Source organism: Candoia aspera, chromosome 9 (genome assembly GCF_035149785.1).
Source record: "Candoia aspera isolate rCanAsp1 chromosome 9, rCanAsp1.hap2, whole genome shotgun sequence".
NCBI classification, from domain to species: Eukaryota; Metazoa; Chordata; class Lepidosauria; order Squamata; family Boidae; genus Candoia; species Candoia aspera.
This window is the reverse complement of record NC_086161.1, coordinates 11,035,893-11,063,832: the sequence shown is the minus strand read 5'-3', so window position 1 is coordinate 11,063,832 and position 27,940 is coordinate 11,035,893. Positions and strand designations below refer to the sequence as shown.

At 41.8% G+C, this 27,940-nt stretch overlaps 2 protein-coding genes across 3 annotated transcripts; one reads left to right on the top strand and one right to left on the bottom strand.

Moving 5' to 3' along the window:
* Positions 1-429: 429 nt before the first annotated feature.
* Positions 430-8,476, bottom strand: SPA17 (sperm autoantigenic protein 17). Its single transcript, XM_063311193.1, has 5 exons — positions 8,365-8,476; positions 5,003-5,182; positions 3,629-3,699; positions 3,012-3,071; positions 430-1,560 (listed from the first exon to the last, which is right to left on the bottom strand). The coding sequence occupies exons 2-5, from the start codon at positions 5,154-5,156 to the stop codon at positions 1,342-1,344; spliced, it is 504 nt and encodes a 167-aa protein (XP_063167263.1). The 5' UTR covers positions 5,157-5,182; positions 8,365-8,476; the 3' UTR covers positions 430-1,341.
* A 226-nt stretch (positions 8,477-8,702) lies between these two features.
* On the top strand, positions 8,703-22,918 carry SIAE (sialic acid acetylesterase). Of its 2 annotated transcripts, XM_063311083.1 has the most exons (11): positions 8,703-8,788; positions 10,101-10,286; positions 12,430-12,588; positions 15,016-15,191; positions 16,226-16,364; positions 17,746-17,929; positions 18,760-18,869; positions 18,947-19,080; positions 20,230-20,384; positions 21,629-21,824; positions 22,448-22,918. In XM_063311083.1, the coding sequence occupies exons 2-11, from the start codon at positions 10,241-10,243 to the stop codon at positions 22,682-22,684; spliced, it is 1,536 nt and encodes a 511-aa protein (XP_063167153.1). In that variant the 5' UTR covers positions 8,703-8,788; positions 10,101-10,240; the 3' UTR covers positions 22,685-22,918. The 2 variants fall into 2 exon arrangements, with proteins under 2 accessions (XP_063167153.1, XP_063167154.1); XM_063311084.1 differs by lacking the exon at positions 12,430-12,588 and having other exon boundaries at positions 22,448-22,917.
* The last annotated feature ends 5,022 nt before the right edge of the window (positions 22,919-27,940 follow it).

Sequence of the window (27,940 nt, the reverse complement as noted above, 5' to 3'; positions counted from 1 at the left end):
AATCTTCTACCCCAAGAGCATGCAAAGGCGCTCTTTTGTTCTTCAATTACTGGTTTAGAGATACGGTTCAGGAAGAATGGAAAGTGATTGTTATTCCTAGAATACATCTTGAAACCTACATCCTAATTTCAGAGAGTAGTACAGACAGAAAAGCAATACAACCCCACAAATTCTGCTTATTTCTGGTTCTGCCTATCATTTATCCGCATACAATCTTACATACAATTGCATAGTGCAACCTTTTTTTTAAAAAAAGTGTAATTTCTCTAGAACTAGACAATTGTGTCTGCTTCTTAAAATGACACTTCCTTTGTTCCACATTCCGGTTATTACCAAACCTCTCCAAGGAACATAATTAAGACATGTTCTGAAAAGAAAAGTATATACTGATCTTTTAATTCAGACTGCAATCTTGGACGCTTTGGGTGGGGTGGGGGAAATAAGCTCTTCTGATACCAAGGAAATGTATTTTCAAACATATGTGCAAAGGATCAAGCTGTGCACTTCCAAGGAAGCAGAGACACATATCATAGGCAACATTGACTTTCCTTTAAAATGTCCCCAGGGAATAAAATCTGAAGAGACTTTGAAGCAATCTATAAAATGAGGCCAATGAAAGGATACAGATTGCAAAAATGGGGATGAGCAGACCATTACTGGAGTATATGCACAAAAAATTTATAAAGGTTAAGTGTGAATGTTTTTTTCTTCAGATTTTTCATTCTCTCTGTTGGAAAAAAAAAGACTAATGCATGAGTATGTTACAAATTGAAATGGCAGGAGCAGCATTAAAAGGGAGTATTAGTTATCTATACTATTGGATGTACATGAAGGTAGTATTTGGCGGGATCAGAGTGCACAGATTAAAAAAAAAAGATACAAAGATTTTAAAAACCTGTACAACAGATGCAAATATTTACCTAAAGATCTATCAAACGCGAAATATTCCCAGTCCAGCTACTGAGGTATCAACATTGTGGAAGGCTTTGTTTGGAACCCTGCATGTGACCATGTTCACGGAGAAGTCCTGATGGTCTGGTATCATGCATAACGAGCCCTAACCAAGCTGCAATCTTTTTTTCTTATATCTGCATCTGATTAACTAATTTAAGACTCAGTAAAGCCAAAGCAAATTACAAGATACCCATTACTTCAAAATACCTTTCTGCATGAAAACAGGGAGAGTTTATTGATCTGCTGATGAGCACCAAGAATGACATGGTGCAGCTTTAAACTGTATGGTTTATTTGATAAACTTGACAGGTGTTTCTAAGCAGACCAATGGGACTTTGCCTTACGCCTGTTCTAAAATGAGCCTGTTGGTAAAACTGGTGAGTCTGATTACTGAGGTTCTTTTTTATCAGGCTCACTAGATACTTCCTCCTTCACAGCTTCTTTGGCTGCCTCTTCAGGTTCCTTCCCAGCTTCTTCTTCTTCTTTTGAGCTTTTCCCATCTTTTCTTGATTTGTATCCTCGGAAAATGGACTGAATTTTTATAGCAGCTTGTTCTTCTGATAAGGTCCCTTGAATATCCACAATTTCTTTCTTGTCTTCTTCCTCCTTTACAATTTAAAAGAAAATCAAGTTTACATCTCTCACCTTTGCATTTCACCCACTGGGTTTTAAAAGTGGGATATAGAGGGAAGGAAGAAAAGAGTAAGCTACAATAAGTATAACTCATATTGTACAAGTCAACATTCTGCAGAAGATTGATGCCGAAGCTAGGTGGGGAAGTAAGACGCATCTTGCTTTTTTTCGCTTTTAAAACATATATTCCCCCCAACCTCCCCCCCCCCACAAAATCAGTAGGGCTATTTTTAGTACTAGACTCTGTGAATGCCACTTGGGCAATTTTTGCTCATTTTTCAAAGGAAGTTTTGCCTGATATGAATGTCCAAATGCAATGCTTAAGTAACATCAACTATTCAACCAAGAGCAAACTTTCCCTACTTGGAGAGAGAAAAATACCAATATAAAAGCTCCTGGGGTGTAGCGGTTAAATCAGCAGGTATCTGGTTTGTCCATTCAGTTATAGAAACTCCCTGATGTTGAGCTGATTCCTGCATCTGACTGATTTTTAGACCACTCACCACCAAAACCCCTGGATGGCCTACCAACACTTACCTCTTAGTGTTGTTGCGGTGAAAAACTGCAGGAGGGAGTGCTACATACACTGCCTGCACTCCTAGAGTAAGGACAATATAAATCCTAGGGCAATGATAATATAAACCTAACAACTAAATAAAACTACAGCCTGCAATTTCAGTGTTTATGCCTTTAGTTTTATTTATGCAAAACAAAAGATAAAAGCAAAGGGTAAAACAGCCAAAGTTAAAATAGTTTTAAACTGCAATTACTTCAGTGGGTAAATTAAGCAGTGCTTAAGGTTGCAGTTGTGTACCCATGTATTCCAAAATATGCACAGGATTTTGCAGTACGTCTGGATGGTTAAAACTGGTGGGATTTAAGAAGCATTTTAAGCTGTGCTTGGAGTGGGCATAGATCTTCATTGGAAACGTAGATCTTCATTGGAAACTCATAGGAAAAGGTGTTGCAGCTTTTAGCTATACTTTTGCTGTTACGAAGTCTAAGTCTAGTGTGTGAATAACTCAGAAGAAGCAATTTAAGTCTTTAGGGGAAATGTGGGCTGCTTCTTTATGCCAGTTTTGGAGATGGAGTATTTTCTTTTACTACTTTCAGGGAGATAAAGTCTTTCAACGGTTTAACCTTCAAGCGGAGAAATTGCAGCAACCAGGGAATTAAAACAAAAATTCCACAAGTCTTTGTATACAGCAGTAAAAAATGTTTTCCAAATGTGAATAGGCCTTCATCAATTTGACCCTTGCTGGATCCCACAGAAAATGAATGCTGGCTCTGATGGTTATATACAACCTAATTGTAACTTTTTAGGCACACCAAAGTTAGCAACTATTCGCCATAATACAGGCTAATTTTGTTTTTTCTCTGTTTTCAGAAAATGAATGCAATTAACCTCTGGAAAAATTACTTACTGGCATTGCAGCAGTTTCTTCTTTCTCTTTTTTAGCTCCATCTCCTGGTGGTGCCAGTTCCTGAAAAACGGGAGGGTGTTATTGATGCATTCGAGCCTACTGGTGCAGGTGATTTTTTTTCCTGAATTTTGATCCAATTAAGACCCTAAAGATTAAGACCCTAAATATATATTCATAATTGGAATAGTTAACTGAGCACACAGTGACAAGATTGCTAAATGTATGCCAAGCCCCAGTTCTGTTCCATATAGAATTCCATCAAAATGATGTTGCAGTAAGTCGCTTCATAAGGAAATAAGCAATTTCAATCCTTTTTATGCGTACAATTATGACATGGGAGGTTTTAATACTGTAGCAGTCATAGAGTAAAGCTACTGAATCTGAATTTCAGTACCAGGGGAAATTTTAGATTCTTCCCACCTATGATTTTTCTAATTAAGTTTTCCACAAATTATTATCCCAACTCCTTTGGAAAATATGCCAGTGGCCCCTAACTAATTTCATGGCTATTATTTTTTTCTCCTGATTTTGATCTACTATATTATGTCTAGCTAGATTCAAAGTCCTGTGTGTCAAAGAGGGAAGGGGAGAGTCATTCACTGTGTAATAATACTTACATTGAAAGCGTAGTTATTGTAGAATCGGTCCTCTAATTTTGCTCCCCATTCACTTGGATCATATCCGGTTTCTGAAAATACATGACTTTTTAAAAAAAATAATACTCACTGACTTCTCTTAAGAAATACATGATTCCTGGTCAAATGGTGCTTATTTAAATTGACAATCACAGTGACACTAAGGATCCTTTAAGAATAGTGGACATTTCCTATCAGAAAAAAAACCTAAACATTCACCTGTACGGAACTCAACAGCTTTGCAATTATGTGTAATAGAGGGGAAAAACAGCTGCAACACTATAGTGGGCAGAATAATAGGTCAAAATTGAAGCTGAGATCTCTTCCCAAGAACTTAACAGAAGAAACCAAGTACACACTTGAAAACTTCAAGCTTATGGGGGTCTATTTTGAGTGGCACTGTTAATGCCTGCTTGAAGCACGTATATCATCTCTGAGCACAACCTATCTAATAATAGGTGCAAGAGGGGAAATGCTTATGTCTCATTCTGGATGTTTGTGGAGGAAAAGTGAGATAAAAATGAAATTGATTCCAATTGACTCAAGAGCTGATTTATGTTGGAACTGTCATTGGTCTGTTTTTTAAAAGGGAGGCCTGCACTCATTATTCTCCAATTCTACTCAACACTATCTTCTAATTCAGGAGTGTACAATTTTAGGAGCTGAAGAGAAACAAGAGCTTCTGTATGTTTTTAATTAAGTTGCTTTTCTGTTGTTATCTACCAGGCTACCTGAGGCCAGTAGCTTTCAACTTGTCTTATAATTTAGAACCTAATTAAGATACAAACATAATTACAGTCTATAAGTGAGATTGTTTCTTCAACTAATTTCTAAAAGGCATCACACACATTTTACCAGAGGGTCTCCAGTTATTTTTTTAAAAAGTGACAAAACTTTAAAACTGACAGTAGTCCTAGTTCATTAAGCAATTTCAATGAAGAGTTCCAAATCTATCCCTGCTTCTAGCTGTAGGTCAATATTGAAACACACTTCCCCCCACCCCCAAAATTTAACATATGGTAGGGCATTATGCTTGTAGGAGAGAGAGATGAATGTAGAAAAAGAGATAACCTTAAAACCTACTGATCTGACCGTTAACAGGAAGAGGGCACTGAAAAATTGAGAATAAGCCCAGTGTCTTACTCAGAGCCTACATATTAGCTAAACTAGAAGGCCCTTCGCCAGTTTTAACAAAGTGTTCCAGTCATTTTCTGTATGGTGCAAAAACATTCCTAGGAAAGAAAAATGTCACATGATGGACACCTAAACCAGTAAATACTGTTTTCTTACAAACCAGATAAAGCCCAAGGATGCAAATGTACATTAACACCTTAAATATAGTCAATTTATGCTCACTTTCTCTTTCAATAAGGAGAGTTTCAAAATACTTGGCTGCAAAAGTTGGTATATCTTCAGGCTGGTTTCTTAAGACTTCCCTGGCAAGCCCTTCAAGCAAATTAGCAAATCCTGGAGGAATGCGTTGAGTGGTGTTCGAGAACGGAATAGCCATTGTTTCTCAACAAGTTTCTCTTATACCTAGAGTTCCATTTACAAGAGCAATTAATTAGCCTTATAATCCAAAAAATAATAGTTTGCATCTATGTAGTGTAAAAGTTACATAAATTCCCAGGAGAATTTATTGAACCTTAAACATAAACACCCTGTATTATACTTCCCATGCAAATGGCATTCAAGCTGCCCACCAGCACACACCCCTCCCCAAAATAACAATTAACCACTCTGGCCTCCTTTTGGATATGCAGAAACCTGCAAATGATATTTTTCACTAGACATATAATGATTATTTGATTAAATTTAAAAGTCATGAATGTGAGATGGGCAGCTATATAAATTGAATAAATAAATAAAATCTTTAGATTTATTTTTAATAAATTGGCAGAGAGAAAGATATGCTTACACATATAACACCCACAGATTTAATTAATGAATCAGCTGAAATGTATACAGTCACTATATTTTCTTTAATTGGTTCTTAGGTGAAAATAAATATGTTTTCCTGCAGTTGCTGCATTTCAACCACTTTTAAGACATGAAATGTTGGATACCTTAAAGTGTTCTTCTCTCTGCTATTATAAACAAATTCTTAGACCCATCACTGGTGTAATAATATGCTAATTTAATGGCAGACAGAATTGGGCAGTGCAGAAATTAAATGTGGGGGCAGTGATAATACAATTACAATTTATTCATCCTTCACATACATATTACACCTATGTAAAACACTTGCCACAGTTTACATGCACAGCTCAGCTGAGGGTATAAACATTAATTCCCGTATCACTCATTACCACAAGATATAATCTGAGGTGCAATTTAGGTCTATTAACAGAAAAACTCAACATAATTGCAAAACAAGAGTTTTACTAATTTTAAGTTTATTGCTGGATGAAGTTATAAATTCATTAAAATTAGTTGTTCCTCTTCCCAACTATATATGAGTCTCAAGCTCACACTATTTAATCTTATGTTTCAATTATTACAAAGTATCTGATTGTACAACATTTTAAACAAGGAATTGCTTTATACTGAACCAGGCTATTACTCCACCTATCTCAATATCACCCAATCCAACTGGAAACAGAAAATTAACAGTCATTGTGAATAGCTACTGCACAGTAAATTCAGGGACATAGGGGAATTTACTAAATTCTCTTTAACTGGCTCTCATGTAGAGATAAACATGTCTATTGCTGAAGTTCATTTTTAGCAAGCCTGTTCAAGCTTAGGCTTTACAGGACTCTACTTTGCCCTCCTTAGCAACACTACTGTTGAGCAGACAGAGAGTAGAATCATCAGATTTTCCAATGAAATATGTGGCACAAAGCAGGGCTACAAAAGAGAAGTCTGTTTAAGACACAAAAGCAAGAAGCGCTGACCATAAGCTTCCTTGTGAAGAAATGCTGTTTGTGTATTTGTGAAGTACTCTGGTCTTTCGGCTGTGTGTGTGCATCCCCCCAGTCTGTGCTGGGACTGAGGGCCAGTTTGGCAGAGTAGTTAAGATGATGCACTAGAAATCTGGAGACCATGAGTTCTAGCCCTGCCTTAGATATGAAAGCCGGCTGGATGACTTTGGGCCAGTCCTTCCCTCTCACCCTAACCCAGCTCAAAAGGTTGTTGTAGTGGGGAAAATAAGAGGCAGGAGCGTAAGTATGTACACCACTTTAAGTTGTATAAAATAAAAGCAGGAAATAAATACAATAAGAGCTAGTTTGGTGCAGTGATTAAAGACCCAAGGCTAGAAACTAGGAGACCATGAATTCTAGCTGCACCTCATAGAAGCCTTCTGGGTGACCTTGGGCCAATCATTCTCAGTCCTAGAAGGAAGAAGGCAATGGCAAACCACTTCCAAAATCTTGCTAAAAAAAACTGCAGGGACTAGTCCAGGCAATCAATCAATCAATCAATCAATCAATCAAATAATGCTCATGGGAATGCATAATCATATCTAGGTCATAATACTGTTTGCTTTCTTCCCAGGCATTTCGGGTCACTTGAGTTGAGTCCCCTTTCAGTTTTTTTTTTTTATTATTATTATTACAGTGCTTGGTCACCAATTTTACATTTAGATATTGTGTATGTTTTAGTGTTATGTGGTTCTTTTTCAGTTTACTGTTTGTTTTTTGTTGCAGTACACTGCTCAGAGTTATATTGTTTGAGTTGGGTGGCCTTATAAATCCAGTAAATAAACAAACAAATACATGCATCTGATGAAATGCCCTCTTGTCCAAATATTGGTTGATCAAGTGCCATCAAGTCGGTGTCGACTCTTAGCAACCACATAGATAGGTTTTCTCCTGGACTTGTGCAGATAATACCATTGTCTCAGGTATCTGTTGTTTTTAAGGAGCTCTACTGATGATCATTGGAAATGAGAGCCCTTAAAAAGGGGGGGAGGGGCATTTGAGGAATTCCTCTGGCCGTACAACTGGAGGAGGGCCCACCCAGTGTACAATTAATATTTTAAATCAAATGGATGAATGTTTCCTCCAGGGCAGCAAAGCTGTTCCGTTAAGATATAATGGCAAGCATTAATTCAAGTTCCCCATGCAGTCCAGATTATTGGGTTACTACAGTACAGTACTGCCATCAATGGAAAAGAGAAATGGAGAGAAAAAGTGCTTAATATAAAATCCAGGGAGACATAAAAGTGTTTTGAGGAGGGTAACACGTTTAAAAGAGTATCCCCCACCCCCATATCAAGCTTTTCCAAGTCTTAAGAATACCCTGTAACTAAGGGCGCAACTGGGGCGGGGGGCGGCGGCAAGCGGGGCAGTGCCCCGGGCGCCGCGCTGTGGGGGGGGGGCGCCAAAATGGGCGTGGAATCCATGTTTGCCCCGGGTGACACAGACCCCTAGTTGCGGCCCTGCTGTAACGATCATCTCTTCCAAGTCAATCATGAGGAATTTCCAGATTTCTGCAAGGAGGGAAACAGGTTCGTCTGCAAACCACAACTTCCGCCCCCGCCCCGTCGAAACCTCGACCCTGCTCGGTCCTTTCTGGATGCGCTCGCCTGCAGCGCCCAGAATTCCCGGCCAGGCTTGCTGGGAACTATGGGGGCTGTAGTCGAGCACCTCTAAAAGGCGGCATCAGGCCGGGGAAGGCGGCCATAGCGGATCCCTGTCCCTCGCGGGGCGAAATACTCTGCCCGCGTTCAAAGGTCCTCTCGCCCTGACTCGGCCAGGCCCGGGGCTCCTGACCTGCCCGAGCCTCTTCCTTCCCAGCCGGGAGCTGACGCCACAGCGGGGTCTCAGTCCGCCCACACCGCCCCGTCCCCTTCAGCTCCCAGCGCGTCAGGAGGGTCGTTACCAAGCCCCCTTTGCCCGATGGGCCTTTGCCCGGGAGGAGGGGAAAAGCCAGCGTCCTTGCCGTTGCTCAGCAACTCGAATTAAGACGGCAAGCGGGGACGGCCAGAAGAGCGAAAAGTCGCGTGGTTGGGTTTTCTTGGGTCGGCCCACCCGCCTGCCGATTGGCTGCAAGCTCCGCCCTTCAGCAGCCAAACCTTTTCCCCGCCCCCGGAGCCCGCCCCCAGCCTCACCTCGTTCCCTGTTCCGTTTTGGTGCCAGTGAAGGAGGCGGTGGCGCGGCCGAGATTTTAAGGTCCAAGCGGGAGCCTCCGCTCCTAGTACGTCTTCCCAGGGCCCATTGAGTTGGGACTCTGCGGGCAGGGCGCGGTTGAGGCCGCGCCTTAGGTGGGCCGCGGGGCGGTTGCGTCATAGAGAGGCCACGGTGACGTCACACTCCAGGCCTCTTGGCAACCTCCGGGGATTTCATGGCAGGGCCGGCGCCCGGCGCCGTCTGGGTGGGTGCGGAGGGCTGAGCCAGTGGGGCAGGTGTGCTCTCACCTGGTGCCTTGCAGATGGGCTAGGCTACAAGGGCGGTGACGGGAGTTGCAGTCCGGCGTTTCTGGGGGGCACCAGGTTGCGGAAGACGGTGTTAGAGCATACGCTTCCCAAGAGGCTGGATTCACCCAGCAAGGAACTGCAACATAGCTTAGCATGTTGTGGGAATCTCTGTAATTAGGCTGCTGTGTGGATTTAGCCAGTTGTGGCTTATTCCAAAATGTGGTTCAAACAATACATGGTTTGGCATTATGTACGAACTCAGCTGTAGACAATAGTGTACCGCAGTCAGTCATAGCTAAAAATGGGTGCTCTTTCTAAGGAATTTAATTCCTGACACACACCATCCTCTGCACCAATGCAGAGCGGACCTGCTCTTGCTTTCTCCTGGGGTGTGTTTTCCTTTTCCCAATCTGTCCAGCAATCCTGGGGTGTCCTAGTGCTTTCCCATCCGAGTTTACACCCACGTCCTCACTTTAAATGCTTAGTAGCTGAACTTCCAGAATACTATGCAAGCCATTCTTTTGTAGTAGAAAGGATAAGGTTTCATAGAGGGGTGTCTGAAAGCTGCAGAGAAGAGACAGGGCAGGAGCCAAAGGTTGGCTGATTTACACATGAAACCACCGTGTGGTTTATTTGGACTATGAACTGACTATCATGGCTTAGTGAATAAGCTAGGAGTTTTTAAAAATGTAACTTTTTAATTGGTGAACCCAGCCCCTCAACCTAGTAAGCCCAGGTTGTGGATTTGCAGAACTGTGAGCACAAATAATGAAACACTGAGATAAATTGGGATTCAAAATAATTTCTCAGGAGGCACTGGGAAACATTCAACTGCTCTGTTATCCTTACAGCCTTCCCCCCCACCCCCCATGCGCTTCAGAGGCTGTTTCCCTCCAATTTAGGGAGCAGCTTTTCAGAAGAGGGAGAAGTCACAAGGGGATCTTGTAGGTCAGATTTAGGATCCAGTCAAATAGTCTTTTCCACTTCAGCCTGATGTTGAAACCGTCTGGAGCATTATTAGAGATTGATGCCTGCTGGGTGGTGACAAAGTCACCATACCTATAAACAGCTGTGTTGATTTCCCCCTGCCAGCCCCATGTTGCTTCCTGCCTTGGATCAGCCCAGTGTGAGGTCACAAGGAGATTGATGTCTTTAAGATACAGAGTCTGGACATTCTCTGCTCCCAGAATTGCATGCTCTGACTTCCTGCCTTTGTTTTGTCGGAAAGGACGATGGAGGCTTCCTTGCCACTTGTGCTACTCTTGGCTTGTACTGCAGGTGAGTGAGGAAAGGCTGCTGCTGCTACGTGTGAATGAGCACTACTGGCCAGGGGAGTGCAATCTGGAGGAAGCAGTGCCCGTTGAAAACTGCACAGTGGCGGTATTTAGCTGGTTGGAACTCGCTTCCCTTCCAGTGATGCTAAACATCCACCAGCCGCTTTTTGTTTGTATCTTGCACAGGCTGAGCTTCCTTGAGCAAAGCTGAACAAAGTTTGGTTCAGCACTTGGTAAGGATAAGTCAGAGGAGCAGCTCATCTCTTAATGGAGGAATATATGTCAGCTTTCCTTCTAACTTTAAACATACTTATGAAGAAAGTCCCTCAAGTTCAGTGTCCAGCAGGATTTACTCTTGGGTGTGTTCAGGATTGCATTCTTATGAGTTCTGTAAATAGTTGCTTAGGACAGTTGCCCCTTTGGAGAAGGGCTTATTACATTTTCTTGCAATTTTCTCTTTTTGAGTTTTCGTATTTTCAACTTTATGCTATATCCTGACAAAGCATCAGGAAACTTTGTGCTGCACAACAAAACAAGGAAACACTGTTTGCTTGGCTCCTAGCTCAGCTCCCGTTCCTCTTCTTGCATATTATCTACTGTGGCCTATATTCTGCAGCACCTGCAAATGCTATGGTAGAGTGTGAAACAAACCAGGCTATAACTCAGTTAAATACCAGACTGGTGGTTCTTGTTCTCAGCTAAATACCAAACTGACAGATCCCGTTCGAACTCTACAAAATAGCATTTCTCCCTTTTTAGTTCTTTAATGTTTAAACGAACATGCCAGTTCGATAAAGGCATATTGCCAAACTATATGTAAATACTCTAATTATTTACATATTTTGTAGACAAATGGTTTGAGGAAAGGTTTTCATTTGTATCTTCAGTGATTGGAAGTAGGTCAGTTAATTGTAATGGATATTAATTCCTAATTTAATACTAAAGAAGTTACTCAAATTGTGGGAGAAATATATTGGCTTGTGGAGCCTTAAGTTAAATGTTTACCCCACCGCCCAATATTTGTCAAGCTGTACTTCTAAAACCCTTTTAAAAACAGTAGCTAAGGCAGCCACAAATAAAATGTAAGAGGACTGACTCTGTCTCCTTCACTCTGTCATTCAAACACTGTTCAGGATATGATGCTGTATATGTCACCCTGTTTGCATCAGTGAGATTGACTTCAAGTAAATAAGTATAAGGTTGTCATAGCAGTAAGAGAAGGATTTTTTTTTCTTTTTTTATGGTTCTGCTCACACAGTGTGCTGAGCCAGGTTATTTAAAGACGTAACAGCTGGGTTTGTACAACATGCTAGACTAGATTAAAATGGAGTCGTTGGTTGTGATTCAGAATGGTGTGGAAACCCAGGCATTGTCTTGACATGCTGCGTTAACTGGGGAATCACATTTAGCTGTGTTTGTTTAGGCATTGGGTGATATGAGTACACAACAAGTGCATTTGGTTAGTCTGGGTTCAGCATGTTGCATGAAGGCAACAGTGCATTATTTAAATCCAGACAAACAATGGCAAGAGGGTAAAGTAGCCTCTGTTATTCCCCTCAGTATCCTGCAGCGGGCAGGGGATCAGGGACAGACTGCTGTTGGCACAGTCTCCTCCCTTGTCATTAGGTGGCATGAGGTAAGAAATGCTCACTTCTCGGAGAATTGAGGTGAAAGAAATATGCACGCACAGAGAGAGATTCAGACACATGGGCTTCCTCTGTGTCACGCTTTCCTGAAAACTAGTGCTATGGAAGTGGAATTCCAAAGACAGTACTGGATAGGGAAGTGGGGGATTGCGGATGAATGTGTGTGAGATGGGGGGAGCGGCAGAAAATGGCTGCAGTTGAAAAAATAGGAACAACATATGAATGTTTATTTCCAAAAGAAAGAAAGCAAACAACAGAAGTAGTTCTGTAGTCTTAAAGATTTTCCTAAGACAAATTAGAGAGAGCAACAAGTGTTTGGGATGTATTCTTTCTTTCTCAGTAATACGCTTCCTTGACAACCTATTACAAACTGGCAGCTATTTTTGCTGTTCAGAAATGTCTTAAGTATTGATTGGCCGCGCCACAGCTTAGGCATTGCTGGAATATTGGTGAGAAGCCGCAGCTGTGAACCAGACGGTCGTGCCATTTTGTCTGCCCCAGGTGCTACGTTTCGCTTTGCTTCCTATTACGCTGATCACATGGTACTCCAGAAGGAACCATATCGTGCGATCATATGGGGCTTTGGAGATTCCGGTTCCAACGTGATGCTGAGACTCTCCAAGAATCGGAGTGTTATGACCAAAATGGCACAGATTGAAGGTAATAATACTAACAATTTGAGCACGCCTTTCCTCGTCCCAGTGCTCATACTTGTTAATATCTGCAATGGGCCTTCCTTCTGGCATCTTCTTGGACTCGACTGCATTCCTGTATGGGTGGCTGTATATATCCTTCTCACATTTCCAGAAGTGAGATGTGTTGGCAGTACTTCCTGAATTTTAGAATCTTAAAAATAGAAGATGCTATGCAGGCCATCAAGTTCAACCACTGCTCAGGGCAGGAATTGAACTAAAGCTATGGTTGTGGTCCAACCAATGTAGAAGGCACTTGTCTGGGCAGAGCTGAGCGCTACCGAAACTTGGCAAGATGCCAGGGATAAGAGATGGCAATAAATCATCCATTTCTCACAAGAAAGTTGAACTTTGGTTAAAGCATGATAAAGCGAAACTGTCGGTCAGAGGTTTGGTCGTTCTAGGAAGGATACTGATCTGTAGTGGGTAGACTGTACTGCTCAAAATAGCAAGAGGGTAGTTTGGGAGGACCCTTAGACCCATCACTTTCCATGGATGTCTCAGTGGTGACAGAAAAGGTGCCTTTTGCCAGCTTCATTTTGTTCTCCAGCTGCATTCCTTCCTTCAGATACCTAGCCGTGTCCCAGTGACTGCTCCAATGTGTTTTACATGGAGCTGCTTTTAAAATCATCTGGTATAAAATGCTGCTGCAAGCCCATAGTTTAACAGTCCTATAGAAGGAGTAAAATTCCCCATGGCTGGCTGGGGAATTCTGGGAGTTGAAGTCCACACATCTTCAAGTGGCCAGATTTGAAAAACACTGCTCTATATCTAGGATATAAATTGGAAATTTGAGATCCTTCATATGTTGCTGGACAACTTCCAGCAGTCTCAGTCAGCCAGGCCAGTATTGATGTTTGCTGGAAATTTATTTATTTTATTTATTTATTTATCTAATTTATCCCCGCCCATCTCCTCCTGTCGGAGGCCTCTGGGCGGTTTACAACAAGCGATTAAAACCATCACAATAATACAAAAAGTAAAATACAGTAAAAATACTATAAATAGAAATAAAGAATAAAGAATCCAAGCGATGAAACATCTGAAACAGTCCAAGTGTGGGAGGAGTGGTCTATAACAACCTTCCCCATGTAGCTCTATTCCCCTCTCCACCCCAAGCGAGGTGGCAGAACCAGGTCTTCAGACTCCGCCGAAAGGCCAGGAGTGATGGGGCCAATCTCACCTCTGGGGGCAGCATGTTCCACAGGGCAGGAGCTACTGCGGAGAAGGCCCGCTTCCTGGACCCTGCCAGATGAAATTCTTTTACAGATGGGGTCCGTAGCATGCCTTCTCTGCACGATCGGGTGGGACGGGTTGATGTAATGGGAAAGAGGCGGTCCCTCAGGTAACCTGGCCCCATGCCATGTAGGGCTTTAAAGGTGATAACCAACACCTTGAATTGGATCCAGAAGCAAACTGGTACCCAATGCAGCTCGCGCAGCAGTGGTGTTACATGTGCCCTTCTGGGGGCACCAAAAACAGCTCGCACAGCTGCATTCTGGACCAGCTGAAGCTTCTGGATACTTTTCAAGGGTAGCCCCATGTAGAGCGCATTGCAATAGTCTATCTGAGAGATAACAAGGGCATGAATGACTGTTCAAAGGGCCTCCTGGTCCAGGAAGGGGCATAAGTGGTGCACAGCACGTAGCTGCACAGAGGCTCTCCTGGCCACGGCTGCCACCTGCTCTTCGAGCAGGAGCCATGAGTCCAGGAGGACCCCCAAGTTATGTACCAGGTCTGTCTGGGGCAGTGCAACCCCATCCAGTTGTTGCAGGAAGCATCTGGAGAGCCACAGTTTCCCACCATGATTCTAAATTACTTAGAAAAATTTCCCCAAATCACCTGCTTTCAGCCTTGGCAGTTGCGTTTGTCCTAACAGCCAGGAACCATGCTGAGACAAGGAATAGGTCTCTAGTGTTTTATTACTGCTACATAACAGAAAATCCTAACAAGCTGAAGAAGCGTGGGAAAAACCCAGACATATAAACCCCAAAGGCTAAGGCGGGCCCGATCTGTGTCTCTTTGAATGGCTACCTAATTCCTCAGTACTACGCATGCGCTTTACAGCCTGGATGGGAGCCCCCTGCTCGCCATCCTTACTCATGACAGTGTTGTTTGCTTTGCACATATGAGATTGAGTAGGCAGTGCAAATTACTGGGTCTTCTCAGTGGTGAGATCATAATTGTGGACTGCCCTCCTGGCACAGATTGGCCTCTTCTTTGCATGTTCCTCATTATCTGTACTGTAATGAAGTTTTCTACTCAATTTTATGGTAACCTTTGGTCTTTAAGCAAATAAAACTTGGCTTGATATTTGTGCATTTATTACTTTAGAATTCTTTCATGCTGATATCGGCCTGGAATTTAGTTTAGTTTTGTCTATCAACATTATCAGAAAACTCTGAGATTTGGAAAATTATCCTGGATCCTGTGCCCCAAGGAGGTCCTTATACTATAAAGGTACACCAGTACATCAAGGAAGACGTATCCAATATGACATTGGAAGATGTCTACTTTGGAGATGTCTGGATTTGCAGCGGACAGAGTAATATGGAGATGACAGTTTCACAGGTGAACCTCATTCCTATAAATTCCAAGCATGGTTTCAGGGCTATGTATGACAGGGATAAGAGGCAAAGCATTCTAGGAAGTAATCTGGAGCCACTTGGTTCTGCCTATGGAGACAAGGGCTGAGAATAACTCTTTTTAAAAGGTTATTTTGGGCTTATTCTCATGATAAATTAAACTATGTGGCGCTTAGGTTTATTGCAGTGTCTAGTCTCAGCCTAAAGTCGAGATTGTGGCTCAACCATTCTGCCTTAACCACGATCTATACTCAATGTTTGTTCTTGGTTTACCTGCTCTAACCTGTAGTTCCATGGGTTGTTCAAAACTAGACAAAGAACTATCTTACAGCTCTTAATTTCCAGTAAAAATGATACAGGAGGGGCTGCTTCACTTTCTTTTTTCATCCACCTAGGACATGTGGGAACATTTTTAAAAAGAGGGGAGGATTAGCCTCCCCCTACTCTATACAGATAGTCCTCACTTAATAACCCTAATTGGGACCAGCAACTCCATCACTAAGTGAAGCGGTTATTAAGCAAAACATTACGTGACTGCCAATTTACCCCAGCAGTTCCGGCAGTCCCAATTAAGTGAGACATCACGTGACCACTGCTTGCGACCTCCTGCCGGCTTCCCCATTGACTTTGCTTGTCAGAAGCCGGCTGGAAAGGTTGCAAATGGTGATCACTTGACCGCAAGATGCTGTGACTGTTGTAAATGAATGCCAGTTGCCAAGTGCCCAAATTGTTAGTCACTTTTTTCCAGCGCTGTCATAACTTCGAACAGTCGCTAAATGAGTGGTTAAGGGAGGACTACCTGTACACAGTGGCTTATGACCCCAAGTACACCAATGGCTAGTTTAGTTTTTTAAAAAATAACAGGAAACGTTGGGTAGCCAGTCACTATGTTGCTAGAATACCAACAAGGCAGGAGACCACAGCTGATCATGGTTTGCCCTGTTGCCTACAAGTATGAACATATTTTTTAACTTCTCTCTTTTTAATTGCAATTTCAGTGGAATCTGCTCTGCTTCCTAGGTATTCAATGCTAGCAAAGAGCTGGAAAAAGCATCCAACTATCCCCTTGTGCGGGTATTTTCTGCTGCCCTGATTCAGTCAGGTGTGGAACTGCAAGACCTTGGAGGCATCAGCTTGCTGTGGTCCATTCCAACGGCCAGTAAGAGCCTGACTTAAGTCAATTTTCTAGCAAGCAATCTGCAGGACCAATAAGAGATATCTTCCATGTTTTGGTTGGTTGGTGGGGTAAGAATTGAACTCTTGGTCTTTACAAAGATGACAGTTCTCTTCAAGAGAGCTAAGGGGTCATCAGAGTGGTATATAGAAGGCTGGATTGCATAAATCCTCTGAGACTCTGAAGTCCATTTTTTTCAATTTGGACTAAGGGATTTTTTAAAGTCTCTGATTTCATTGTAGAAAACAAAACAAACGAACAAAAAAACCCAAAAAGGTTTTTTGATTCTTCTGCAAGTATTTTTTATTCCTTAGATTTAGATCCCATCTTTTGCCCAGGAGCTCAAAGGGACATCCTTGTTGCTCTCTCAATCCATTTTTCTCCACAACAACTTTGTGAGATGCGTTGGCCTGAGAGGGAGTGACTGGCCCAAATTCCTTTAGGAGTTTCTGTGCCTGAAGGTGGGCTTGAACCTGGGGCCAGTTGAACACTTTCACCACCACACCACACCAGTTCCTCTATATCTTGTAGTCAGGAGGAAAGAATTTCCATTTTGCCTCTTCTGTTACATTCAGTGCTGCATGTGGATAGTACTTGTAGAGTTGTTTCCTCTGAGATGCTACTTCTATTATTTATTTTACTTTATTATTAAATGTATACACTGCCCATCTCACTATAAAAATGACTGGGCAGCTTACAAATAAAAATTATAAAACCATTATAAAAACAAACTACAAAAAATAGAAGATAGAAGAGGGAAACTCAAAGGTGGAGAGAGTGTCTTAAGCCACCAGCCACCCCCAGGGCTGCCCATCGCTCTCGGACCCCCAAGCTACTGTAGTTGGCAGAGCCAGGTCTTGATGCTCTTCCGGAAGGCCAGAATAGTTGGGGCCAACCTCACCTCCAGGGGCAAGATGTTCCAGAGGGTGGGGGCAACGGCAGAAAAGGCTCTCCTCCTTGACCCCGCCAATTAGAATTCTTTAACTGATAGGGTCTGCAGCATGCCCTTCCTGCCAGGCCTGGTGGGACGGGTCGATGTGATTGGAACAAAACGGTTCCTCAGGTAACGTGGGCCCATGCCACAAAGGGCTTTAAAGGTCATAACCAACACCTTGAATTATCCTCAGCCAGGATGGTCAGCCTGGCCATTTTAGTTGGAGATGATGGCAGCTGTGGCTAGCACAACATATTTGGAGGATAGCAAGTTTGGAAAGGCCCAGTGGTGTGAGGGTTAGACTTAGGTGTTTGAATGGGTCCTTCCTACTTGGTCTGTTACAATGTATATTTTCTAATAAGTTTAACAGTTGTATTATTTCCCAAGCAGTAAAATATTCTAAACTTTAGGGAAAAAAATTCCATTGCACAGGAAACCTGGGCCACGGAGACTTCAGTTACTTTTCTGCAGTGTGTTGGCTGTTCGGCCAATATTTGTTTGAGAAACTCAAGTACCCCATAGGGCTGATAAATACCTCCTGGGGAGGGACTCCAGTTGAGGCCTGGTCTTCCAAGCAGGCCCTGAAGGAATGTGGGTTGACAGAGTATATTGAAAGGTAAGAAAAACTGACTCGTGACTGTGTTTTTATTAATATGATACTTTCCATCCTAGAAAATGCGTTTGCATTATTTCATTGTGATTTACCTCCAGTAAACCTCCAACTGGCAGGGTTCTGTTCATGTGCTAAGCTATAAACCTTGGTTTTCAAACCATAGTGGCTATGTTTGCTCATTGCATTAAGCTAAAGTCAACGTTATGGCTTAGTGCAGAGAGCTTAGCACTTGGAGAGAGTTGCATGAATCTATAATCTTACATATTTTCTCCATGTAATTACAACATTTCCCTCTTCTATTAGTTTACTGTACTGCTTAATTCAGGATGTGTCCAGTGAAACTAAGAATCCTCTTGGGTGCAGTGAAAATGTGTAATCATCCAGTTCAACCCATACCAGTTTAAGGGGCCAATTTCCTCCTAACAAATTAGAGGAGTGCAAAAAAGTACAGAAAGGAACCCACAAGTTAGTCATTATTTTTCTCACTCCTTATCCCCCAGCCCTACAATCATTGTGTGCTGTGATTCGCAGGGTGTGCAATTATGTGCCCTCCTGATGTGTTGCAATTGTATGCTTGTGTGACTCTGCTTGCTGTGTATTGCAGGAATTGAAGGACCACACTCCAGGACAGCATCAGTTGGAGAAAGCTATTTTACTAAGCAAAGCTTATCCTTTTACCCTAATGTTGCAGGTCTGATCCTTGATCACATTAGTGGACAATAATTCAGGTGCCTGTGACTACCAAGCTCTCGTTTTTACGAAGAAAATTCCTGATCCTTAGAAATCTGCATGGTGAGAACTTCTTACTTGTTATTTTTCCTGCTGTGTTACAGAAGTCCTCCCTCATACCTTGATGCTGGTCCCAGAGAAGTATCAGTGCTTTGGAATGCAATGATTCACCCTTTTGTCAACATGACCATCCAAGGTGTTATATGGTATCAAGGTATGTGTAAGTACTAGTGCACGTTTGGGCTGGAATGGTACTGCCCCCGCTAACATATTGGACCTTGTCTACCGCAGGGGAAGCCAACACCCTTATGAACACTGATCTGTACAATTGTACATTTCCTGCACTCATTGAAGACTGGCGGAAAGCCTTTCATGAAGGATCTGATGGGCAAACCAACCGGTACTTTCCCTTTGGCTTTGTCCAGGTAAGTGTATGATGGGAATCCGCTTCTGAACAGCTAGTTTGGGCTCATTTAAATCTAAATCTGTCTCTTAAAATTTTGATGTCACCTTTTTCAAGATGAAGAATCTTCCTATCAAAATAGAGGTCCTGATCTTGAGCTTTTAATGTCAGTGTTGGGCTGGATGGTTGGCACCATAAAATGCAGGGTACATATGTAGAAAAGTGGCATTTTGCTAAATCAGTCAGATACAGCTGTAGACTTTTTCTATTCCTGGTAATTTCTGAAATCCTTAATTACTGATAAATATTTGCTCATATTTCCAGATGCATTCTTTCCTCTCCCAAATATTGGCTAGACTCATATATTGCTTTAAGTTGTAGTTGGTCTTGGTCATAGTTTGTTGAAAAAAGTCAGTGGACTGTTCAGATGTAATACCAAGCACATGACTGGATTTACACATCATGCTCAGACAAAACCAAACAAACCGATTATGACTCATCGTGATGCATAAATCCACACATGCTGTGCAGGACCACAGACCTCAAGCCCTGTCTGTCTATATGGCAGCTATAGAGAACAGTACAGCAGGATTTGTAACTGTTAAGCAGCAACCTTCGCCATTAGGCCTCTGGTAATGCACATGTAGTTTTATGAAGCCACAGCTTTATCATTCCCCAATTTGGTGTTTTCCAGGTGTGTTGATTTCAATTCTCCTATTTCTTCAGACAGCTTGCCATTTCCCTGCCTGTAATTCTTATTCTTGAGACCTATAAGAGCTGATCCAGTACATGTGAAAGACACCATGTTGAGGATGGCTGCCTAATATTAAGACAATGAAATTATACAAAAGGCTTGATTTTCCCACTTGCTGGTCTTTTGGGAATGTGTGCCTTTTGGACCAAGAAGGGCCATTTGTTGGGTGGAATATAATTCTCAACTATGGACTGTTTTCATCCTCCAGTTGTGCATGTTTCTACAACCATAACTGGGTGAATGACGGCTGGTAGGGGCAAGGATCAGATCTTCCATGGCTGTTCTGTCCATGGTGGGTATCAGGGTCTTTCAGTTTAAGCAGGAACTGAGTAGCATGACAAATACATTGTGAAATCCATGGCTGTGGGTACCTTTTCTTGAAGATCTCTGTTCTTTACCAGCTTCCCTGTGTTGCAGTTATGTACGAATCGCCATGTGGAGATAAATGACAAATTTCCACGCATTCGATGGCATCAAACTGCAGACTATGGCTATGTCCCTAATAAGAGAATGCCCAATACCTTCATGGCTGTTACCATAGATCTTGGTGATAGTGAATCTCCTTACGGCAGGTACATTTTAAAGCTGCTGAAATCTGTCCTCTATTCTCCTGCAAGTTTTCTTCCCTCATTAAAAAATGCTTCTGTTTTCTGCAGAGACTGAGATTGTATTGTGGTTGTATCAGTCTTGGTAGAGGGAGCCAAAGGTGGCAGCATGATAGGGAAAGGGAGAAACAGTAGGAGAAACAAGCAGATAGCATGTGTGAAATAATCGAAGTGATGTGTATGTGGGAAGACAGAAAAAATGGATGGGAAAACAGAGCAGGAGACAGTGGCATTGATTTGGAGGTGAACCAAGGCTGGTTGAAAGAAGGGGGTGAGGTTTCAGTCTGTTGATCAGAAGCAAGGCAGAGAATGGAAGAGCAGGCCATCTAGTAAATAGCACTAATTGGCAGTTTCCAAAAAAGGGACCCTGTTAGTCTGTTCTAGCAAAATCACCAACAGCTCTTGGGCCATCTTAAGGATTTAACAAATTTATTTTGGCACAATCTATTGTGGACTACAGTTCTCATCATCCGAAGAAATGGGTTTTATCCCATGGGGGAAAGGAGATATGCTGGCCTATTGTTTATAATGCCTCAAGACTGAGATTGGGTCTCAATCTGAGGGCAGGAAGTGAGGAAGACAGACTGATGGTGTCAGCACCTGCTCATTCAGGCAGTCACACACACAGTCAAGAAACCGGAGTTCTTTGAACTGGTTTATTGAAGCGTAGTGAACGGCACAAAAGGCAAGCTGCGAATAGACTTCCCGCCAAAACCTACTTTAAACTACATTCCCTTAGCTAGTTCCCTTTCCCACGAAATGTGTCACTCCCCCTCCCAACCAGATGGCATTTCTGCTGTATCTCAACCTCCCGTCCTTGATGTGCTTATAGCCAAAACAATATTACATTCCAGCTTCGCAATCCCCCTTCCACCACCTCCTCATCCAGCAACCGGTGAGAACAACACAATGGGAGATGTCCTGATAAGGGTTTCTGTGAAACCTTTAATCAGGGAATCTGACAGATGGCAGATTGCAAGGAAGAAAAAGACAAGATGGGTAACAACAGCATTAGATGGGCTCTAGACGCAATTTGGCTGACATGGAGATCCATTCAGGGTTCCTCAAGTTCTTGTCCTTCGTGAATGCCACCTTTACTTGCAGGTCTCACTTGCAAATTGAAGGCTAGAAGCTGGGTAACTTCTTAAAATACGAGAACTGAAAAAATTAGTTCCAGTTGTCCCCTTTCATCCCTTTTCTTTGCTCTTCAGCATCCACCCCCGAGATAAGCGGACTGTGGCCTACAGATTGCACCTTGGAGCACTGGCAATAGCTTATGGGGAGAGAAGCATAACCTTCCAAGGTCCCTACCCTCAGAAAGTGCAGGTGAATGAAACCCATAGGCTTCTTAATATCACCTTTGAAGAACATATTCAGTTGCGTCACAGGGACAACAACACTTTTGAGGTAAGAGATGGGGCAGGAGATGTTGGCTTGGGATTATGGCAGCTGGTGTCCAATCCATCTGGTAGATACCAGGATGGAGAAGGATTCTCTATGCCTTGGACTATGTTTTGCTTCCCATAAGTTTCAGTGTAATTGCTAAGTCCATATGCATGTCTGCCACATACATGCCCTTTTTAAAAGTTAAAGAAAAGATTGGGGTAGAGGAGGGGAGAAACAGCCTCAGAAGGACAGAATGGGAGACCCAGAGGGAATCTCAGTACAAATTCTGAGTGTGTTGTCCAGCTAGCTTGTGCTGTGTAGGAGGCAACATATTAAACCACCGTCTACTTGTCATCATGTTAAAAGCTTTAATGAATTATAATAATACATTTTCTCACACAAGCCCCCTTAAACCTTAACATAGAAAGTCTTTTCCCCAGTGAGATTAATAGAAACTTCAGGATTGAAAGGATGAGATTTAGACTGGGGGAAATTTGGGGGGTGGGGGGAGTAGCAAGGACTAAGCCCTGTCTCTTAGCCCTGCTCACAAACTAATTCCAAGCCCTCAGCAGCTGCTTTGAAAGATGCAGAATCTGCAAAAAAGCTGTACCATGGAACAATTGCTTCCTCTTGCCTTTGTGCAGGTATGTTGCTCTGAGAATGGAACATGCAGTTGGAAACCAGCATCCATTGTGTCATCCTCTTCCCACTCGGTAACTCTGCAGAACGCAGCCTGTTCAAATGGCATAGGAGGCTTGCGCTATGCCTGGTCTGAATGGCCTTGTGACTACAAACTGTGTCCCATTTACAATCTACAGGCGTTGCCTGCCCCTCCGTTCATTACGTTTTCCCACAGTAATCCTGCATGGATTGGGCTGTGAGTGAGGTGAGATCAACAACTTATCTTGCAGAGCAGAGTACAGGAAAAAGAAAGTGCAGGGCACAGCCACAGCTTACTTGTCATGTTCACCGTTCAGATGTGATTACGTCGTAACGGTTCGCTTGCCATGGTGCTGACACGTGTACCGGCTGGGAGGGTGCTGCTGGGAACCTTGTACAATAAACAGGCTGGATTGTGCCAGGGAGGAATGTGTTTCGGCTATCTCTTAAATGTCAAGGTCGTTTAGCCCGTTGATCAGCGGCGCTCGTTAGGAGCACCTGGGAATGTGGGGAGGGCTGCTTGTGAGGGAGGGGGCGGAGTGATGTTTGCAAAGACGCTATTTAGTTTGAGTTTGGGCGCGCTTTCCTCATTCTCAGCTTTTTACATGTTTGCACTCTTTTCTAAATAAATCAAGAACCTGAATCAAGATTCTGAGTCTGCAAGTTTTATTTAGACTAAGGTAATCGTTACATTACTTTTCTTAATGCAGTGAACTTCTCAGGTTGACGACTGCAGAGAAGAATTTTAAAATGAGGAACCCAGTCACTTACTTGCCAGAAAGGTCATAGTAGGAAGGGTGGATCAGATGTTGGTGATTCTTGCTCTTGCTACCTGCCTGAGCTGCCGTAATAACAGAAATTATAAGTATATCACAAGACGTCAAATAAACTGCTTCTAAAACAGTCCCTGGTTACCTGCACACACTGGGCACACAACCAAGAGAGCAGGATTCTGATTGACAAAGCATGGTGGGCAACCAATAAAAGACTTCTCTGGGAACACTGACATTCCAGTGCTTGTTTAAACCGGAGTCCTGAATTTAGCAGGCCAAGCTCCCTAGTAAGGATATGGGTTGGATGGGTCAATTGCAAGATGCTATACCAGTCCAGCCATCTGCTCTTCTCTTGTCTCCTGTTGATCTGTAGAGGATTGTTATAGGGAAACCAGGGAGCAAGCAATCTCAAAATTCTCCCCCCACACCACAAGTATTACAGGAGTAAGCCTAATTTGAGCCACAGCTTTGTGCTAAAAGGAGTGGCCACGCTATGGCATTCCAGATGTTGCTGGATTTCAACCCATGGCAGCCTCGGGAAGCATGGCGAGTGGTGAGAGATGTTGGCAGATGCATTAAAGCAGTGTTTCACAACCTTGGCAACTTTAAGATGTGTGGACTTCAACTCCCAGTTGAAATCCACACATCTTAAAGTTGCCAAGGTTGAGAAACACTGCATTAAAGTGATAACCTAGATTGTGTACGTTGTCTGCCCTGGAGTGAACTATTAATAAGCTTATTGGCTTCTAGATTATTACAGCGGTCTTGGTTTCATTTTATTCAAGAACTACCAGTAAGGTGTATGACTACTTGTAGCAAATAATTCTCACAGCAAAAAAAAAAAAACCCTTTAAATATGAAATGTTACATTAAAAGCACAGTATCAGTTTACAAGAACTTAGAAGTATATTGCTTTTCTGAAGCAAAGTCCCTGGTTCCAGCCAAAATCCATGGATGTTTCCCCTGTACTGGTTTTGGATCAACTTGACTTCCTCACTTGCACAGGACTGAACTGTATGATTGCCTTAGAGGAACAACCTGACAGCATTTTGCACTGAAGCAGGGATTGATCTGGTTGTGTTAACCAGAGTAGAAAATGAGAAACAATTGTTTTATATCCTGTTCCCTGGATCTGAGTAAATATTCAGGAGTGTCATCTGCTGGGTATGCTGTTTAGAGAGTTGCCTAAGGTTTCCCAGTGATACATAAGAAACAATGGCTTGCTTTATTTCTCTTCTGAATGTTTTGATTTAGTAGTAGATTGATCTGTGTTAAATAATACAGACTGAGGGTTAGGGAAGATAGATACTTGATATGTGTATCCTAGTTTTGTATCAGCTAGAGGGTTCCAGATGGTAGAAATTATTTGAGCTTTGCTCTTTGAAAGTTAACTTCAGGCATTGGGCTGTGGAATACAGATGGGTGAATCTGCCAGTTTCAGTGTGTTGTAGATTCTTAGTTTAATTGATTTATCCATTTCAAATATCCTGCTTCCATATTAGGTATTTTTTTAAAGCTTGCATTTTGCAATTTGAGCTAAAGTATGTACTTCTATAATTGGTTTTTCCTAACAACAATGCTGTTTTCACTAGTATTGTATTTTTGTGCACTTTCCCCAATACTCTTTTTATAAAACGATGAATCTTGCAAAATTCAGAGAAGTTGATGGTCAAAGGATGTCAGTAAGTTGCAGCTTGTCTCTTGATTTGACAATGCAAAATTAAATTCATAATTAAATATGAACCAAGTGACTTTTCTACCCATCCTTACTGTGGAAGGAAATACCTTCTTGTCCCCACCTGTGGTAGAGTAGGAGTGACCTACACAAGGGTGGATTGAATGTAGATTGGATCTACTTCAGGTAAGCTGAAGTAAGGGTTTCTGAAGTTCATGGTTTAGACTAGTTGTTTCCTAAATTAGAGAGCAAATAGAAGGTGTATGTGAACTTCAATTATACTGAAAACAAATTCCTGGGTGGAACATTCATTTAAAATGTTTTGCAGTGCTGTGCCTATATTTGTGAGCCTTTGTACTGTTTTTTTCTTTGTTTAACAAACTTAAGAGTTGCAATGAAAAATCTTAACATTCCCTACCCCAGTCTATAATTGTGACAAAAAGGGCAAATATGGCAATTTAACTGCAAATGAAAGGACATGGGGTATCTGTGCATGTAATATCCATTCTTTTTTTAAATCAAATTATACTTAATTCAATGGAAAGTTTTACAGTAGATAAAAATACCTATTTTAAAATGAAATCTGTAGACAACAGCAAAAAATGTTAGTCTGTATAATCATTCTTTGAAAATGAATCCATAAACCTCCAGCAGGCATCTCAAATTAATCCCTGAATTTCTATGCAAAAGAACTTCCAAGGGAAAAATTATTTAACATTTGAATTCATTCATTCAAAATTATGCAGTGATTCAACACACATATACATGTAAGTTAATATGCAAGCAGTGACTGTTTTCTGTCCAAAAGAGCATGGACAGTTGCCTAACAGTTAGAATCTATGGATGTTTGGATTGCATAAATGTTTTGGTTTATGGTCATGTATGATATAAAAATGAATGAGTTATACTTTCATTGTTGTACCAGTCAGTGTTCATTTTTTTTGTTCAGGAAATATCTGCAAAAGAAAATTAGAGGTATGATTTCCACCCATGATTAAAAATTACAAGCTTTCCTTCTGATTTAAGTGGTCTCAATTAAAACAACCCACTCTTGTCTAGAAATTTGAATATTCAGTAATTCACCCTGGCGGGAATTGTATAAAGGAAGTTGAGATCACAGATTTAAGTTTCAGTCTTATCTCTAATAATGTGAAGGCTCTAAGAAGTAAGAATCATTTTGGATCAGCTTGATCTAGCATTCTCTTTCTCACAAGGACTAGGCAAATGCAGATGCCTTCAGGATGCTTTCGAAAAAGCTTTTGCAAAAAGCTTTAAAAGGAAAGGATTTCTGTCTTTCCTGGCAATCCTGACCCTCCATTGCCTACTCTGCAGTTTTTGCCCTCCCGTAAATATGCTTATCCTTGCTATAGATAACACTCTTCTGTTCCTTTCTTTTATACTATCTATACAGAAAAAGAGAAAAGTAAGGAGCGGTGAATTATGTCAATTCACCGTACAATTCTTTCTTTTGGTTAGATAATTTCAGTGCCTTTATGCTTTGATATCTTACATGGGAATGTAATTAATGTAAGCTATAGAATGTTGCACCTTTCCCTGAGTGTTGTATGTTGATTTACATTTTGCCTTTCCACTCTGAGCATTGAAGGCTGTTCAGTTACCCATGAGATTCTATAATGGATTTGTTAGACCATTGATCCTCCATGTTAGTGTTATTTATCCCTGCTATAATTCACTATACTATGCAGCAATCTGTATATGTGACTGCCTTTAAAAACAGTTTGGAAACCATCCAAAACATAGCACCTGTACTGTTACTGAATGCTGAAGAGCATTAACTCTTAATTGTATTTGATTTCTGTCTTAGCCTCTTTCCAGGATCAGTCTAAAATGCTGGTCTTAACCTTTAAGAAAGCCAGTTTGGTGTCATAGTTAAAGATACAGGGCTAGAAAATGGGAGGCCACAAGTTCTAATCCCACCTTAGGCACAAAGCCAGCTGGGTGAACTTGGGCCAGTCCCCCTCTGTCAGCCCTGGGAAGAAGGCAAGGGCAAACCACTTCCAAAAATGATGCCAAGAAAACATTTTCAGGGAGATGTCTCTGCAGTCTCTAGGACTCAAAACTGACTTGAAGGCACATCTTCTCAAAAACCAGCAGTCCCTGATATTTAAGCCATAAATAATTTAGGACCAGAGAATTTGCTCTGGAATACTTTGCTCTTAGTTGAACCTGCCACACAGCTGGTCTTCCTGATGTCACCCCTCTGACAAGTCAAAATAAGGGAGTATTAGAGATGTAAGCCTCATTCATATGTTGTACTTAAGCCATCGTGTGGCTTGTTTGTCTTTGGCTTAGCATGTTTGTATAAGTAATTTTAAAAAATGGGGGTCTATCTAGCTGATTGTACTTTTATGCAATAAACAATGGATAAAGATCTGTGAACCTACTCCCTTTATGATGATGGTGCCAAGCTTGAAGAATATAATCTTAAATCAGTTATCTGAAGATGTGTAAAATTGGAAGGATGTTTCAGCATATCAGTTTCAACTGGCTTTTAAGCTTCACTTTCCTGTTTAAAGGAATTAATGTGTACTTCAAACAGTTACCTCCGTGGATGTTGTGCACCCACTATTTTAAAAATGCCTTCATTCATTCATTCATTCATTCATATATATGTATATATATATATATATATATATATATATATATATATTGCTTAGTGACTCCAGAGGAGAAAATGTGAGATAACAGAAGTCCATTTTTAAAATGAATATCTTACAAGTATCTGACCAATGTTTTTGGAAAGTAGCACAGATCTGCAGGGCCAGACGTGTTGTAGTCTTGCCTGGTGGGTACCATCAGGGAAATACCAATCTAGCCTCATAAGAATGTTAGGCTATTAAACCATGCGGAAGTGCAAGCCAGCAATTAGGAGACCTTGTATTAATCTTTATATAAAGGTGAAACCCATGGATGTAGTACCAGAAAACAAACAATGTTTATGGACACAAAATGCCCCAACAAAAAGAAGGAAGACCAGAAGTACACACAGGGAAAGGTGCTGGTTTTCT

What these genes read in the sequence shown, in the direction of transcription:
- SPA17 (XM_063311193.1), bottom strand. Translation starts at nt 5,156, where the DNA reads ATGGCTATTCCGTTCTCGAACACCACTCAACGCATTCCTCCAGGATTT. An exon ending in ACAATAACTACGCTTTCAAT is followed by an intron (nt 3,072 to 3,628) that starts GTAAGTATTATT and finishes CCCGTTTTTCAG; the next exon opens with GAACTGGCACCACCAGGAGA. An exon ending in AAGAAACTGCTGCAATGCCA is followed by an intron (nt 1,561 to 3,011) that starts GTAAGTAATTTT and finishes TAAATTGTAAAG; the next exon opens with GAGGAAGAAGACAAGAAAGA.
- SIAE (XM_063311083.1), top strand. Translation starts at nt 10,241, where the DNA reads ATGGAGGCTTCCTTGCCACTTGTGCTACTCTTGGCTTGTACTGCAG. An exon ending in TGGAGATGACAGTTTCACAG is followed by an intron (nt 15,192 to 16,225) that starts GTGAACCTCATT and finishes TCTGCTTCCTAG; the next exon opens with GTATTCAATGCTAGCAAAGA. An exon ending in TTGACAGAGTATATTGAAAG is followed by an intron (nt 17,930 to 18,759) that starts GTAAGAAAAACT and finishes GCTGTGTTACAG; the next exon opens with AAGTCCTCCCTCATACCTTG.